Source organism: Abramis brama (assembly GCF_963993115.1).
Source record: "Abramis brama genome assembly, chromosome: 4".
Taxonomy (NCBI): domain Eukaryota; kingdom Metazoa; phylum Chordata; class Actinopteri; order Cypriniformes; family Leuciscidae; genus Abramis; species Abramis brama.
The window spans coordinates 47,235,154-47,250,984 of record NC_139966.1 but is presented as its reverse complement, the minus strand read 5'-3'; the positions used below and the strand labels follow the sequence as shown (position 1 = coordinate 47,250,984).

The 15,831-nt window shown below is 36.5% G+C and overlaps 1 protein-coding gene across 2 annotated transcripts in view; it reads right to left on the bottom strand.

The window, feature by feature from the left end:
- The window catches only part of arhgef39 (Rho guanine nucleotide exchange factor (GEF) 39), a 41,647-nt gene extending 26,206 nt beyond the window's left edge, over positions 1–15,441 (bottom strand). The window contains exons 1-5 of one of the 2 annotated variants that reach the window (XM_084111301.1): positions 15,372–15,441; positions 11,243–11,435; positions 10,339–10,433; positions 4,612–4,732; positions 1,426–1,544 (exon numbers count right to left, since the gene is read on the bottom strand). In XM_084111301.1, the coding sequence (XP_083967427.1) occupies positions 1,426–1,544; positions 4,612–4,732; positions 10,339–10,433; positions 11,243–11,392 (485 nt within the window). In that variant the 5' untranslated portion in view covers positions 11,393–11,435; positions 15,372–15,441. Of the gene's footprint in view, positions 1–1,425; positions 1,545–4,611; positions 4,733–10,338; positions 10,434–11,242; positions 11,436–14,869; positions 14,889–15,371 lie in introns of those variants that run through there. The other variant, XM_084111302.1, reaches the window with a different exon arrangement.
- Between the last annotated feature and the right edge of the window lie 390 nt (positions 15,442–15,831).

Sequence of the window (15,831 nt, the reverse complement as noted above, 5' to 3'; positions counted from 1 at the left end):
CCTTAACAAAAGGGATTTTGACAGTTCTTGGACAGTCTGAAGGCAGGTGTGAGCACGACATCAAACAATAATTACGTCTGTCATTGAGAGGCTCGGTATGCGCCGTGCACTGACTCCTCCAAAGCAAAGAAATACGGTTGGAGAATTCAAGCATGAAAACCATAACCCGGTGGTGACAGCTTTCTGTTATCACGCCATCAAATGATTCCCAAAATCCTTCTTTAAAGAAAACCCACATAGCATGATCAACAAAATGTGAAGTTGTAGAGTGATTTGACAGCTGAGCAGAAGACTGTGAAGTAGACCGGCCTGTGTCAGAAGATACTGATGCATAACCAAAACGCTTTACATTCCCATCAAGAACTGACTGCATTTCAATGCGTTGATGCTGTCGATCCTATAATCTCCTCGCCGAAGCAGATGGTTTAAACTTTAAATACACACAAAAAAAAACATCCGCTGACCAATCCATCTCGTTTACTTGAAAATTCAATGGCTGAGGTACTCTGACATTTAATGAGATTAAAAGAAAACTTTGCACGTCAATTGCAATAAGTGGTTGAGGAGTCCATTAAATCAAAAATCGAATTCAAAACATCTCTAAGCGTGCCATTTCTGCACGACTACCATCACCACATGGGTAAATAAGTATGGTGTAATAAGTATAAATAAATAATCAAGTTTTGCACAAACATGTAGTCCCTACCACCAAACTCACACATCAGTCTTTTGAGAGGACCACAGAAAAACTGGTTACACTTTCTTGTGATTCAGCCTACTTTAAAAACATCCACAGTACAAAAACTTGATTTTTATTTTAGCCAGGGATCATGCACCTTTATAAAAATCCTGGCCCATAACGATAAGCTGATAATTATTTTCATCTTATGACCTATAACCAATTAAAATTGCATAAAAGACCAAATATTTTGTATGAATAAATTAAAATCCATCATTTTTAGAGCAACAAGTGAATTTATGCATCACAACATTATAATGCATAGTATGAAAAATAGATATTCATTTTGAGATTTGCTAAAGAGTACATTTAATTAATTAAAATATTAACTTAAACTTAAGTACATTTTAAACTTTAAATGAGCATTAGATAGCGGCAAAAGTTAAAGGTATAAATAAATGTTAAATCATCAAGTGAATTTAAGCATCACAATATTATCAAAATGGATATTAATTTTGAGATTTGCTTACACTTTATACAGTGTTCTTAAAGTTTTAGTGTTTTTACATAAATATTACCTTTAAGTGAGCAACAGATGAAGCAAAAGTGATCTAAATGTAAATGAGCATGCACTATAAAAATACCCAACGTTAAAAGATAGCCGATAAACAAAACGAACCCTGATAAACTGATAAAGGATAACCATTAAAGTTCCAATACTGTCACATGTGAGCTTGACAACTTACTGCTGGATGCGCTGAAGAGGAAGCAGAAGCAAGTCCTCAAGTTTCTGCTGTTTGAACTCGGGCCTCGACTCCTGGAGCTTTTTAAACCGTCTGAAGGCTTTGCTTTTCTTCACTTGAACCTGAGAAGGAAATGAGCCATGAATCAAAGATCTGCTTCCATGAAAACAACTTGATACAACAGCAGAACACATGTGATAATGCAAGCGATAATACTGTTTACCTCCCACCAACATTTTCACCTCCGTCAATGATGCATCTGGCGTGATGTCTATTGAATTGTGTATTCAGTCTCGCTTGCGACTGAATCTCACTCATGCACAACGAGACATCTCTGTTGTCTCTTATCACAAGCTGTCTTCCGAATAGAAGCAACCCTGGTTTCATTATTTAATATACATCCACACATACAGTGTCAGGCTAATGACAGACAGAGTCTTAATTAGCATAGCAAAATATCACTTCAATATGTAAAATATGTTTTGAATCGTGCTTCTCTCTGAGAAAAGCATGGGTCGGTGCTATGTTTGTGTGCTAAGTAAATAAATAAACATATCAAGTGCACAAAACAATCCATCATCTTCAAACGGCCCACACCGCGAACAACACCTGCTCGGCTAGCATTTATGGCCGAGGCAGCTGGGGTCTCCCTCTGAGAAACACACTAACATTAAATCACAACATGTTGGACATGCTGTGAGAGGAATTCTTTATTTAGGCCAGCCAAAAAAAAAAAAAATCTTAGAACGAATCCTGTCATTTTAAATTGCCTGAAAGCTTTCCACATTTTAAAATAATAGGAAAGTCATCAAAACAATCAAAAAGTATACTTTTAATATTAAATATTAATATTATTTTTTTATAAACCACTACAAATTGTTTTAAATGTAACAAATGAATTTAGACATGAAAAAATTACAGTATGAAAATAAACAATATGTTTTTAAAGAGTTACTTTAAGTGAGCATTAAATCAAGACAAAGGTATAAAGTTTGGAGTCAGATTTTTTTTTTTTTTTTTTAAAGAAATTAATATTTTTATTCAGCATGGACACATTCAGTTGATTGAAAGTGGCAGTCAGAATGTATATCAAATTAATGCTGTTGTTCTGAACTTTCTATTCATCAAAGAATCCTGGAAAAAAGTAACACATTTTCACAAAAATATTAAGCAGTAATATTAAACTGTTTTCATTATTGATAATAATAAGAAATGTTTGTTGAGCACCAAATCACCATATTTGAATGATTTGCGACAGATCATGCGTGAAGACGTAATGATGCTAAAAATTCAGCTTTGTCATTACAGGAATAAATTACATTTAATAAAAAATATTAAAATAGAAAAGAGTTGTTTAATTTGTAAGCATAAGTGAGAATAAGAGACTTATTTCAAAAACAATCTTAAGTCCAGTTCACACCGAGGAAATAACTATAATGATAATAATGATAAAGATATAGTTCTAAAAAATCGTCAGTCTCACCACAACTATAACAATAATGCCACAGAGCAACAATATCATTGGAATCACTTTCAGAATGATTTTTTCCAGCTGATAAATGATAAAAACATCAACAGCCAATCAGAATCCATCCTGCTTTCAGAGCATTTAAAGCGGCAGACGACAAAACTGCAGTGCGCCCCACTTATAATAAACACAATGATATCGTCCACTGGTGTGGATGCTAATCTAGTTCTCTCTATAGTTATCATTCTTGGGCCTTTACAGACCCTAAACTAAAACGGTAGTGTAAATGAGGCTCCGATACCGACTGACACCGGTAAATTAATAAATGTCTAACATCAGTCACTAACTCGTACAGTATACCATGTATCCCTAAAATAAATAAACTTTAAAAGATCTCATTATTACATATTTACTCATATTATTATTGTGCCGAACTATCGGTCAAGGTTAAAAATGGGACAAAAAAAGTGGATTAAAAATGTCACAATGAAATTTAAAAATAAACTATTTGGGAATGTAAAAGGCTCCTTGGTTGAAAAACTTTTTTTTTGTGCTAATTTAACTAAAGAACGTGGATCTTGAGGAACAGACTAGCCATGTTTGTGACATGGTGAACATGCCAGCCAATGTTCCAGCAATTACAGCCATGTAGGCCTGGCGGAGTAATCGATGCTAACTTAAACAGCTCAGTCTGCAATCAATGGGAATCGGTCAATTGGCCACAGACGTATTCCTCCTCTTAATTAAGACATTAATATCTGTGAGGCTCTCCCCCAGCTAAATAAAAGCAGCGTGTGGCTAGACGAGGCTTGGAAGAGCTTTGCTGCAAGGCTAACACTCGAAACGACCTTTCTGCAAACATATATTCGGTATCAGACGCAATTACTGGCATGGTACGAAAAAAAAAATGCCCCCTCGGTTCACCGTAAGCACACAGAATACAGAAGTTAGCACTAGCCTGGCGCCCCGATGATTCTTTAACCGCTAACTGATTTGGTCTAACAAGGAATCAGTCATCCGTACACTTGGGTACAGGTGCCTTGCCGAGGGAGGAGCTAATTAGCAAAGAGAGAGATTCCCCATCGCACTTTTTACCGGCCGACTGATGGAGGCTGCCCACTTAAGTCAGGCGTAATGAGATGGTAGTGTTGGACCTAATGGTACCGCTGGGCTTTGCCTGGGAGAGATCTGTTTGCACAGAGTGTCATCCTAAAGCCTTAATCAGGTAGGTGACTCAATTTTTTTTTCACCGTTCCAAACGTCAATCATTTTGAATGGTGATCTTTGAGTTACTGACCCGACATTGTGTCTTCTCTTCTTTTTTTTCCCCCCACAAGGTTGAGCCGAACAATATGGTGCGGTGAAAAAAGGTGCCAGAGATGAGGAGTTGTACAAGACTTAATAGGTTTGGACTAATTAGAAGTGGAGCATGACATACTGTCAATCCTATGCATTACCATAGATCTATAATGAATACATATTCATGATTTCATATTGATAGACATAGCCACCGTCTTCAGTGTAAGGAGATGACCTCTATCCAAGTAAAAGAACACATTCACTCAGGAAAAGCCAATACAAATGACCATTTGATTGAGTAACTTTCATAGCAGGTGGAATAATAATTAGACTATCTTTAAAGAGCAATGCAGAAAGAGGAAAATGCAAGGCCATACAACACAAAGAGTAACATCCAGAGTAAACACTGAACTTTAACCTACCATGAGGACTTTTTTAGCCGTCTGGATGTTGTCAACGTAAGTATTGTACAACTGCAAGTGAGTGCAGAACTCCTCAAACCCGATGCCAAACCTCGCCAGTTCTAGATGAGTGAGTAGGGTCCTGTTAAAAACAAAAAGAAGAATTGAAAATATGATTTGCCTTAAATGGTGAAAAATCATTTGTTTTATTCATTTTAAAACGATTCATCTCACTTAAAAGCATACTTTAACAATTAAGTCCTGTTAACTCAATAAATACATAACAACGTTACCCTACTCTGCAGTCTTGCCATCGCACTCCAAACGCAATGATAACCCTGATACTGTTTTGGAAATCAAGGCATTTCTTGTCACAAATAATGAGGGGGGTTAGTTCAGAGGCAGAAGTATTTGCGAAAGGAAGCGTTTTTAGTCAGATTTGTGTGGTGTCATCCGAGGGCCCCTCCCTGTGGGTGACATACTTATTTGAGACAAGGGTGCTGGGGCTAGCGCCCAAGGGCAAGCGTGTGGTGCTTTGTAGCGAGAACGCACCCATTGCGAAACCAGGAACAAAACAAGGCGTTCAAGAGGAATGGAAGAGTTGGTGCTCTGGCTGTCAGGCACATTAGGGTGACATGGGTATAATTCAAGGGTGAGGGTGTTGACACTTGTGAGGGAGCTTATTATCCAAACTAGGCGAGGTAGGTATCACACATACATACCGCTTAGACCAAACAGAAATACAGGTACGGATACACGCACACACTCTCTCTAATGATGTTCCCTGAGACTTTACGTTTTTTTATATGCATTTTGCGGTTGAAGTTGATTTAAATAGATTTTAATGAAGTTGCGAGCCAAGGTAGCCTCTGTTCATAATCAGGAGATGCCAGAGCAACCGAGAGAGTTCTAACGAGGGCAAAGGGCGGGAAAAGTAGTGTTTCCTTTTTCCTCCTCACAGCCAGAGGCTATTATGATAAATATGAAATTATGACTTACATTTTTTATGCTCTTTTTTAGGGCAATTAAATTCTCTAGCCGTCAGGAAGATGACAAAGATAACATTAGCATTCCTCCTGCGTCACGTTAATCTACATTAATGCTTAGCGGTTGCGACATCTGGGTCGGGCACGGACTCAACCAAACAATGGAGGTCTATGTGGCTTCATTTGTGGGAAACGAGAACCGAGGAATACTAATTATCGCCTATGAATAGTTAGCAGGAACACAAACACTCGTAAAAACACGAATCCGTACAGGACCCAAAAGCATCGTTCAGTTTGTTGGGAGACCCCCTCCTTCCCTCGATAGTGACAAGGACCCTCTTCCTTCATTTCGGAGACTATTTGATCTCTTTCCACACCACATTTACTGTCATTAAGAAACCCCCAAGATGCACTCGTTCAGAATATTTATCTCTCAAATACGTTTTTGATTCAGTGCTACTTAAGTGACAGCACTTTCAAGTTGGTGATCACTGTTACGGTGCATTCTGGGATAATTGGGTTGTTCCCACTATTGCCTTATTCCCCGCATCAGATAAACAGGCATAATTCGGATGAATGGCAGCGGCATGACAATATATTCAAGTTTTGTGTGTTTGTCTGTTTGCTTGCTTGCTTGTTCTTTACCGACCCAAGAGTATCATATCATGTACAAAGAATGAACTTCAAACAAACTGCATCCTATTCTTTTAGGCTTAAATATAGCTGACAGACATTTTTAGATTTCTTAAGATGTCATCGTATTAACGCCGCCTTTAAGGCAACCATCATTTTGAACGCTTTTATTGAAAACTGGGAAACATTGGGTTGTATTGTCCTTATGTTATATAATTACTCCAAAAGATCTCAAAAACCATAAGAAAAACACAATTATTTGAAATAATACATCAGAAATGCAAAATTAAATTCTGCTAAAAGTATAAAATGTGTTAAAAATATAAAAATAAACAGAATTTAAATCACCCTTATGTCATTCCAAACCCGTATGACTTGCTTTCTCCTGTTTAACGCAAAAGGAGAACTTTTGAAAAATGTTAAAGCTGCTCTTTTCCATACAATGAAAGTGGATATTGTACAACAACTTTTATGTGAGGAACAGACCAAAAAAGTTGTTATTTATAAAAACAAATGTTGCTATGAAAGTGGTAGCAGTCACCATTCACTTTTACTGTATGGAAAAGAGCAGCTTGGACAGCCTGCTAAATATCTCCTTTTTCATTCCACAGAATAAAGAAAGTCAAATGAGTTTTGAAAGACATGAAGGTGAGTAAAGGTGACAGGATTGCAATTTTTGGCTGAACTATTTCTTTAAGAGTAAAATCTAATATGGTTAAAATTCATATGCTATAAAGCGCATATTGTGCATGACAAAAACAAACAATCTACGGCTCACCTTCTGCCCTGGTTCTCTATTTTTCAGTGTTACAACTAGTCAAAGATAAAAAAAAGTGATGATTTCAGTTAAGGATTGAAATAACCTTCAGCAGCCAGCGCAGATATCAACACGCATCTGAAGAAGCTTCCTGATAACGATGTGGTTTTGGAGTACGCGAGCACTTTATTCGTTTTAATCAGTCAGCCACTGCTGTCTGTTCACAGATCTAAATTGAGAGACTGCCATTACGCTTCACCCGGCACTTCAATAACCGATTCTAATGATGATATATGGTAACCAAGCACCGATTTATCCAATACATCGGGCTCTAAAATTCAGTCCTCCATCTTCATTCAGCCACTGTTTGTAGAGAGGCCCGTCAATCAGGCATTGATGGGAGCCTCGGGGACCCACGGTGATTCATTATTCAGACAATTTTATGATTCTCGATCAACGAGGCCTGGATGAAGCCCTCGAAGGCAGTCAGTAGTTCCCTTTCTAGTGGTTTGGTAATTCAAAATATGCACACAATGAAACCACTGGGCAGTAACTCTTACGAGAACTTCGGCCAATTCGAGACTAATGAAATATCCTTCACTATGTTTCTCCTGTTGGGAAACGTGTCTCTGAGCTTGTCAGGCAAATTCTCTGAGATTGATCTGGTTGTTAAATATATCAAACACTGTTTCACCTGCGCTAAGAAGCGATGATCTCTCTAATACAGGCTTAAAGGCGTTAATAAGGCTGGAAGCTTGTTCGCTCGCAGGCTATTGGACATTAGTGGAGAGGGCTGCTGCTTTTGCTGGTTGCTTTCAAATGTGGTACATCAAAACACCAAACGCTTCACGAGAGCTCTGTGCCATAGATAGCCTCAGATAAAATGAACAAGGACAGGCTTCTTGACACCTGTGAGTTAATTTGTTGTTAGTCTGCCCATCCCGCATGGAAAGATCAATGCCGACTGCTCTTAAGGCCAGTTTTTCTGATGTATTATTTCATCTTCTGCAGCTCTGGCTTTTCATTTGCTCAAGCTGTCATAAAGGCCCCTCAAGCAGAGTGTCTAATCGTCTGTATGCGGAAGAGTCACGGCTCAACTTAGCATGATCACTTTACCACTGGTGAAATATAAAGATGTTATTAAAGTCATGATGAAATTAAAGTTCACTATTTCCTTAAAATGTACAATCTTGCTATTATTTCAGACTATATCCATGACTAAGAAATTACTTATTTTCAGCTCAAATATCACACATTTTCCCCACCCCTGCCCTAGTCAAAAGTACCGATACTTCAGTTCAAGTGCTCAAATTTAAAAACATGTTAGTATAATTTGCTTATTTGCATTCGTGCTCTGCAAGCGCTCATGGCAATTTTATTTAGTATTATTTTAATCAGTGTTTCTCACCTGGTTTGGCCGTGGTACCCATATTTTCCCATGGTCATTAAGCTGCAACCCGCATTTTTATGAATTTGAACCTAGCAAATTTATCTCTCAAAAATGAACACACACACACACTTTACTTAACATACACGTAAATTGTAAGACTATCACTAGCACTGATGATTAAACACTATAATATTATAAAGTAAGGCTATTAAACAGCAGTCCCAAACTAGTTTTTCATAATAATATAGAGTCAGTATGTTGGTATGAGGCATCACAGTCATCAAAAATATAGAAAATAGCACAAAAGTGAAAATAAAGTGGAATTTTGGGAAAAGGTTACAGAAACTACAGTTATATAGTGAAGTGATATACTCCGCATTCGCACCTCCACATTTCCGTGCGCAATAAAAGAGTGTGTGCCGTGAGTTCATTTTTCTGAATTCTTTTTATTTCGTAGCAATTTGCAAAAATAACGTTAGAATAATGATGCTGACAATATCTCATCTGACAGCAGACACTGAATCCGGACGTTTTTCTCAGACACTCTTTACTTAAACTGCGTCTGACAGAAGAGTCAAGAGCACTCAGGCACGCACTTCAAAATAAAAGTCTTGCATCAGAAAAACATTTAGAATTACGTTTTTGTTGTTGTTGTCATTTCTTTGACTGTACTCTTCGACCCATCAGTTAAGAAACACTGATTTAAATTATTTAAACTATTATAGTATTTATTAATAGTTTGAATTTAGTTTTATTTGTAATATTTCAGATAAATTTTTGTTAAAACTTTTGTAATTTGTGTTAGTTTTTATTTTTATATAATAAAAATACTTATATTCAGTTATTATTTATTTTATTTCAGCTTTAGTAATTACCAAAAACAATTTTTAACAGTTTTAGTTCACATTAACAACACTGACTCACGGTCAAATGCATTTCTTGGTATTGATGTTGGAATGTCCTAAGAGAACGTAAACGAGTCGAGGATTTGTATTAAAATATTAAATCTAAACGCAGCCCAACAGACCTGCCACTGTCTATGTTGTTAATATTAATCCATGAATATTGACCACCCGCCCCCAAAAATAATAATAATTATTAATTATAAATTAAATATTTATTGGCTATTACTGTTTAATTACTTAAAACGTGAAGGCTACAAACCATTATTAATTCAATTTGTTAATATTTTTATTGAATCATATCAATAAAATATTATTTAATATTATTTTGACTTAATTCAAAAGCTTTTTTTAGTATAAAAATAAATAAATAAATAAAATCACAAAATTGCCCAGGTCATGGGTTTGATCCTAAAAATACAAACGCCTTGTACTGTTTTGAATAAAAGTATTTGCCATGTGCATAAGCACAAAAAGAACATTAAAACTACTGAAATCTTGGTATTGTGACAACCTTATTCCCCTCCAACCCATCAACTTCTCAAGTTCTGATCAGATTGCAAAATAAAAATGGGTTGCGAATGGTGTTTCATGTTGACTTGAAATCTTGTATTGAGCAGTCTGATACAGTAGTCTTAAAGCCAGGTGGAAAGACTGTGAGTCAGTAATGAGCGCATGATAATGTACGTTTTCATTAAAAATGCATGTTTAAAACATCAGCGACCGCAAAAGCTTATTTTTATCAACACATAAAGCTTGGAAGACACAAACAGTGGCCATTACGAATAGGCAGCCGTCACCAATGATGGCAACCATGGCGGATAACGTGAAATACACAGGAGAAAGTGCAGCTGTAAGCCTAAATCCAGCATCCGCATCGATTCGCAATCCAATTAAACAGAATAACATAAGATAAGGCACACCAGGCAATCTCCAAGTTCTCAAACTTGATTCTTGTTAGACCCCAATTAATACTACCCTACCCTCTCGTCCCTTTTAAACGGTATCAAAGCCAGCCACCCTCAGCCGTCTCTCTCCCCTGAGCGTGAATATTCTCTTAATTATTTAAAGGATACTTACTGGTTTATTAAATGAATGGATTTAATTGAACTGAAGATGCTTTCTCTAATGTCCTGCCTGAGGGTTCCTTTGGCCTTCAAGATCTCCACAAAGTACTGGAGAAAAAGAAAGAGACAGGAGGGAGAGAAAATTAAATTTTCAGACGCCACTCGTACATGACTCTTCATCTTACCGAGAGTGTCACCTCTCGTCGCATACCCTTGAGACAAAGCGAGAACAAATCTGTGGAGAGCCGAGCATTTTGCAGCAATGACATCTCAATTACCTCCAACGGCTTAATATGAGCTGCATATCTAACGCAGCTTCACTAGAGGTGGGAGACGACGTGAAGGAGAACGTGCGCTTTCTCAAGTTTTGATGGTCAACCGTTTAATCAGAATGCGGCATTATAAAACAACGAGGCGGATGTGCCAGTTCAGTATGTTAGCTTTTCAAACGGCAATTATTATGTTATAAACAACCTGTATGAGTGAGATTCGAGTGTATATTTGTGGTTACACACAATATAATCTACATAATACGCACAGAAAAGGCTTTGAAAGCTCAGTGATCTTAAAGGTAAACCCAATTAGCTGCAAAAAAAAAAGCCTTGAACAGGTTATAAACCATGAATTTCAAAAGAATAGCCCTGCGATGGTGTCAAGGAGCACTCAATAAATAGAAAACCTTGTGCTGTTGAAACTGTGAATAAAGCACTCCAAGATAATTAGAATTTCAGATTTGTATTAATTAGGATATTCTAATGTTCAACACATTGCAACGAACGCATTATTCTGTTGCTGCTCCCAAGGATGACCGAATCCAACCCTGACAAGTGTTTCACCATCAGCGTATTGTTTGATAAAAGAACTGCTAATTCAGCCCATGGGCGTGTGTGTAATGTTGGGCCTGTAGAGAGACTAACCGTGACGACTAGATCCAGCTGTTCACAGTATCTTTGTTCGCTGTGGACTAGCTCACGGGCTGTGCGGCTCCTCTTCCTCTCCCAGCGGTCCCGCTGCTCCTGAATGTTGCGGCTGCCCATGGGGGTGAATGGACTCGGAGCAAAACTCATGGCAGACCAGTTGAAGGTGCTGACTCCAGATCAGTGTAACTACCTACAATGCAGAAAATCAAGCCATTCAAATTACTGGTTGACCAATATAGCAATTTAATGACAGAAAATGAAATAAATAATATAAATATTTGCAGTTATAATCAACTTATTTTATTCATTGTTTTAATTTATTAAATTATTTCAGCCTTTTATATTTAATTGGGTTTGCTTATATACGTTTTTTTTTTTTATAATTAGTCTAATAATTTGATTAGAAATACAGAAAGTTCATATAGTCTATATATATTCTAATATATACATATATAAACACACACACACACAGTATATATATATATATATATATATATATTATGGAAAAATAACTTTTTGTGATATTACATTATTAATTAAATTATTATATTAAATTATTTAATATAATAATACATTAAATATTACATTTCATAATATTTAGATAAATAAATGACAAAGTATAAATATATTTATTTTTAATAATATAATTATAACCTGTAATAATTTTTATTATATTTTATATAATTAACTTAATTCTATAAAGTACTTATTGATAAAAACAACCAATTAAAATAATATAATTTAAAATTTTAAATATATATTTTAATAAATTATTGCAGCCAATCAGCCATATATATTTTGTTGAGCTCAATGATCAATTATTTATAAAGCACTTTTTAAAAAAAATATTCAGGCAATTTCATTATTTAAATCCATATTTTGATATTTGTAAATTACAGTCAATAATGCGGTAATATAACCAAGCGAACGCCATTGGCTGCAAAGACCAAGTATAAGGGACGACCAGCGATTCTTTCCCCTGTGTATTCTTAATGACAAACAAACAACATATGCAGAGGGTAAGCCACCAATTAAGGGAAGCCAAGCCTACACACATCCTCAACAACACACACTCTTGATCTATGACTTAGTGTGTGCTCTCTCTCTCTCAGCTAAGTAAAGTCTCTCCATCATGGCTCCCTCCCCCAGCCGGTGGTGCTGTCCCTGGACTCCGGGGTGTCCTCTCTGCACTGCCTCATTAGTGTCAGCTCTAATGGAGCGTCAGGGCCAGAAAGAGGAACGAGACCAACACTTTAACAGCAATTAACCCTTGTTCTCTCCCGAGGGAGGCTGGCGTCAGCCCTTCTATAACACACTGTAAACAAGGCAGCCCGATCAACCCGAAAAGACCGAGAGGGCACACGAGCCGGTGTGCATATGAGCATCCATGAGGAGTGAAAGCATCAAGAAAGAAAAAAATCCCATCCCATATGCCATGCGCCGGTCTCCTTGTTTGTACAAAACCTCTACAGCGAACGTGAAATGCATCCCCTGAAGTTACGCGTGCCCCATGAAGCCTCTGCTAAGTGCTGCATCTGAAGCCATGGTCCATTTTTACCAGCAACTTACTGTAAATTGCATCACTCTCGAAACTCAAATAAGCAGTCAATTTCGAGAAATATTGCAGCATTTTAGGCCCAGTGAAGCCAATTAAAAGCCAGGAAAAGGAGGACTGGGGTCAGGAGTACCTAGTTAAAAAGACTAAATATGTAGCAACCAGCGGGGTTTGTTTGCATAACCCAGTGCTTATACTGTATTAAAGGGTTAGTTCACCCAAAAAGGAAAATTCTGTCAGTAATTACTCACCCTCATGTTGTTCCAACCCCGTAAGACTTTCGTTCACTCACTCCTTTATAGCCTGCTAGGTAATCGATATCTGCCATGCCAGAAAAGTAAGTAAAGACATCGTTAAAATAGTCCAAGTGACTACAGTGGCTCTACCTTAAGTTTATCAAGCGACGAGAATACTTTTTGTGCGCAAAATCAAAATCAAAATAACGACTTTATTCAACTATTAATTTTCTTCTGTGTGGGCCTCTGAGTGAGTTCATGTAGAGTAACGGCACAGCGCTTCTGGGTTGTACGTCAGAACGTAAGCTCGCTATTGGCCGACGCTGGTCATGTGTGTGTGATGCTGGCCAATAGTGAGCCTACGTTCTGACGTACAACCCAGAAGCGCTGCGCTGTTACACTACGTGAACTCACTACGTGGCCCACACAGAAGAAAATAAATCGTTATTTTTTGGGGGTTTTGCGCACAAAAAGTATTCTCGTCGCTTGATAAACTTAAGGTAAAGCCACTGTAGTCACTTGGACTATTTTAACAATGTCTTTACTAACTTTTCTGGGATGACAGATATCGATTACCTAGCAGCCTATGAAGGAGTGAGCCAGCTCTCAGATTTCATCAAAAATATCTTAATTTGTGTTTCCGAAGATGAACGAAAGTCTTACGGGGTTGGAACAACATGATGGGAAGTAATTGCTGATGGAATTTTAATTTTTGAATGAACTAACCCTTTAAATAAGACTGCTTTCTTTTGTTCAGGAGAATATGATTATATATGCTTACAAACAGAGAAGTATACAGACAAACTCTTGTTTTCTTAACACACTTGCATCTACATATAAAGGTGTTGGGTAACACCTGTAAATGAAGCAGTCTAACATCATCAGAACAGGCTAGTCCACAGATCTGCCTCCCAGCAGACCCACATGGATGAGGAGTGGAGCTGGAGCACATCCAAACATTCCCACTCAATTTTACTGCTCTGAAGGTTATGTTAAGATATGGTGTACATGATTTCACCGAGTACAACATGTTCCTGGATCCCCATCACCACAACGTTCTAATCCACCAATCAAATTTGAGGGACAAATTATCATGACTTTTTGCATGACTTAAGATTTTACTCATTTCCATGATGTTTGCAGGTCAGGGAAGTTTAACTGATATTTCTAGGGGTTTTTTTTATGTGGGATCCCTGAATATAGAAAAATTATTTGCATTTGGGTTCAGTTTGACACCAACAAAAAAAGTCCAAACAGACCTTATTAACTAGCTGGATTTGTTTTTATTGTATTTTTCTTTGGGTTTTTGCCACAGCAACGTACTACAGTACAGTCTACATTTATTCTGGGATGTTTTTTTTTTAATGAAATGTATGAAATATGATGTGTCTCATTGAGAAATTGTGTTTATAATCAGCTCGCAAACGATTAGCTAATAAAATTACCAGCAGTATTTTTTTTTTAATTAAGAGTAACACTTTACAATAAGGTTCCATTTGTTATCATTAGTTAACTACATTACTAGCAATGAAAAATATTCCTAAATCATTTATTAATCTTAGTTAATGTTAATTTAAATGTACAACTAATACATTATTAGAATCAAAGATTGTAGGCCTATCTGATCATATGGACATGAACTAACAATAAACAGTTGTATTTTTGTTTTGTTTTACTAGCATTGACAAAGATTCATATATTCTGTAACAAATGTATTGCTCATTGTTAGTTCATGTTTTTTAATGCATTAACTAATGTTAACTAATGGAACCTTGTTGTAAAGTGTAACCGAATTAAGTAGACTATATGAAAACAAACACACTTTAAACATACATTAAGGGTCCCAAGGTTCCCAAACAGAACCTGAGGGTTAAATAAACAAGTAGGTTAGTTAGAATCTAGTTGATTAACAATGAAATTCCTGTTGACACTATGAATAGCAAAACTGTTCATGTCATGCGTGATGTTTCTTTAATCTGTTTTTTAAAACAAAACTCCCACTTTCGACAACTATTTTAAAAACAGATGTTCAAAATATACACAAACCTACCAAGTCGCCACTTTGAACGCATTACAAAGGCAGTCTGCATTCCTTAAAGTCACCGCTCGCGACTGACACAATATACCATATTAAATATGACATACTGAACTACTCAAAAAAAGAAACACTTGTTAGCATGGCTGAAATACAGAAGTGCACTTCTGTTTTCATGTGTCTCTGAGGCTGAAACTAATACTGTACAATATATGACTTCATAATAAAGTCGCCATTCAAAGGAAATCTGTAACGTTTATAAAACGATATAGATTATATAAACATAAAAACATTCCATACCTGATGTTGCTCTTGCTTTTCAAATTGAATACAGGCGCTCTTTCTTACGCTCTCAGAAGTTCCGGGTTTTACTGCGCTCTGATTGGTTCTCCCAAACATCGAAACTGAGCCGTCCTCCGTGACGTCATCAATACGTTTAGTAGATACAGCACTGGGGTCATTTCACGAAAAGGGCGTCATAAGAATATACTATAAGTGTAAACCAATTACATTTATTTAAAAGTAGAAAAGCTGACGTCAACAAACAAATAAATAATAATAATTAATAATATTTGTCTTTCTCCGAGATGACATATCTATATACATTTATTATAATTATATATATATATATATATATATATATATATATATATATATATATATATATATATATATATATATATATATACACACACACACACACACACACACACACATACATACATAAATACATATATATTCACTTACTAATACAGAAACA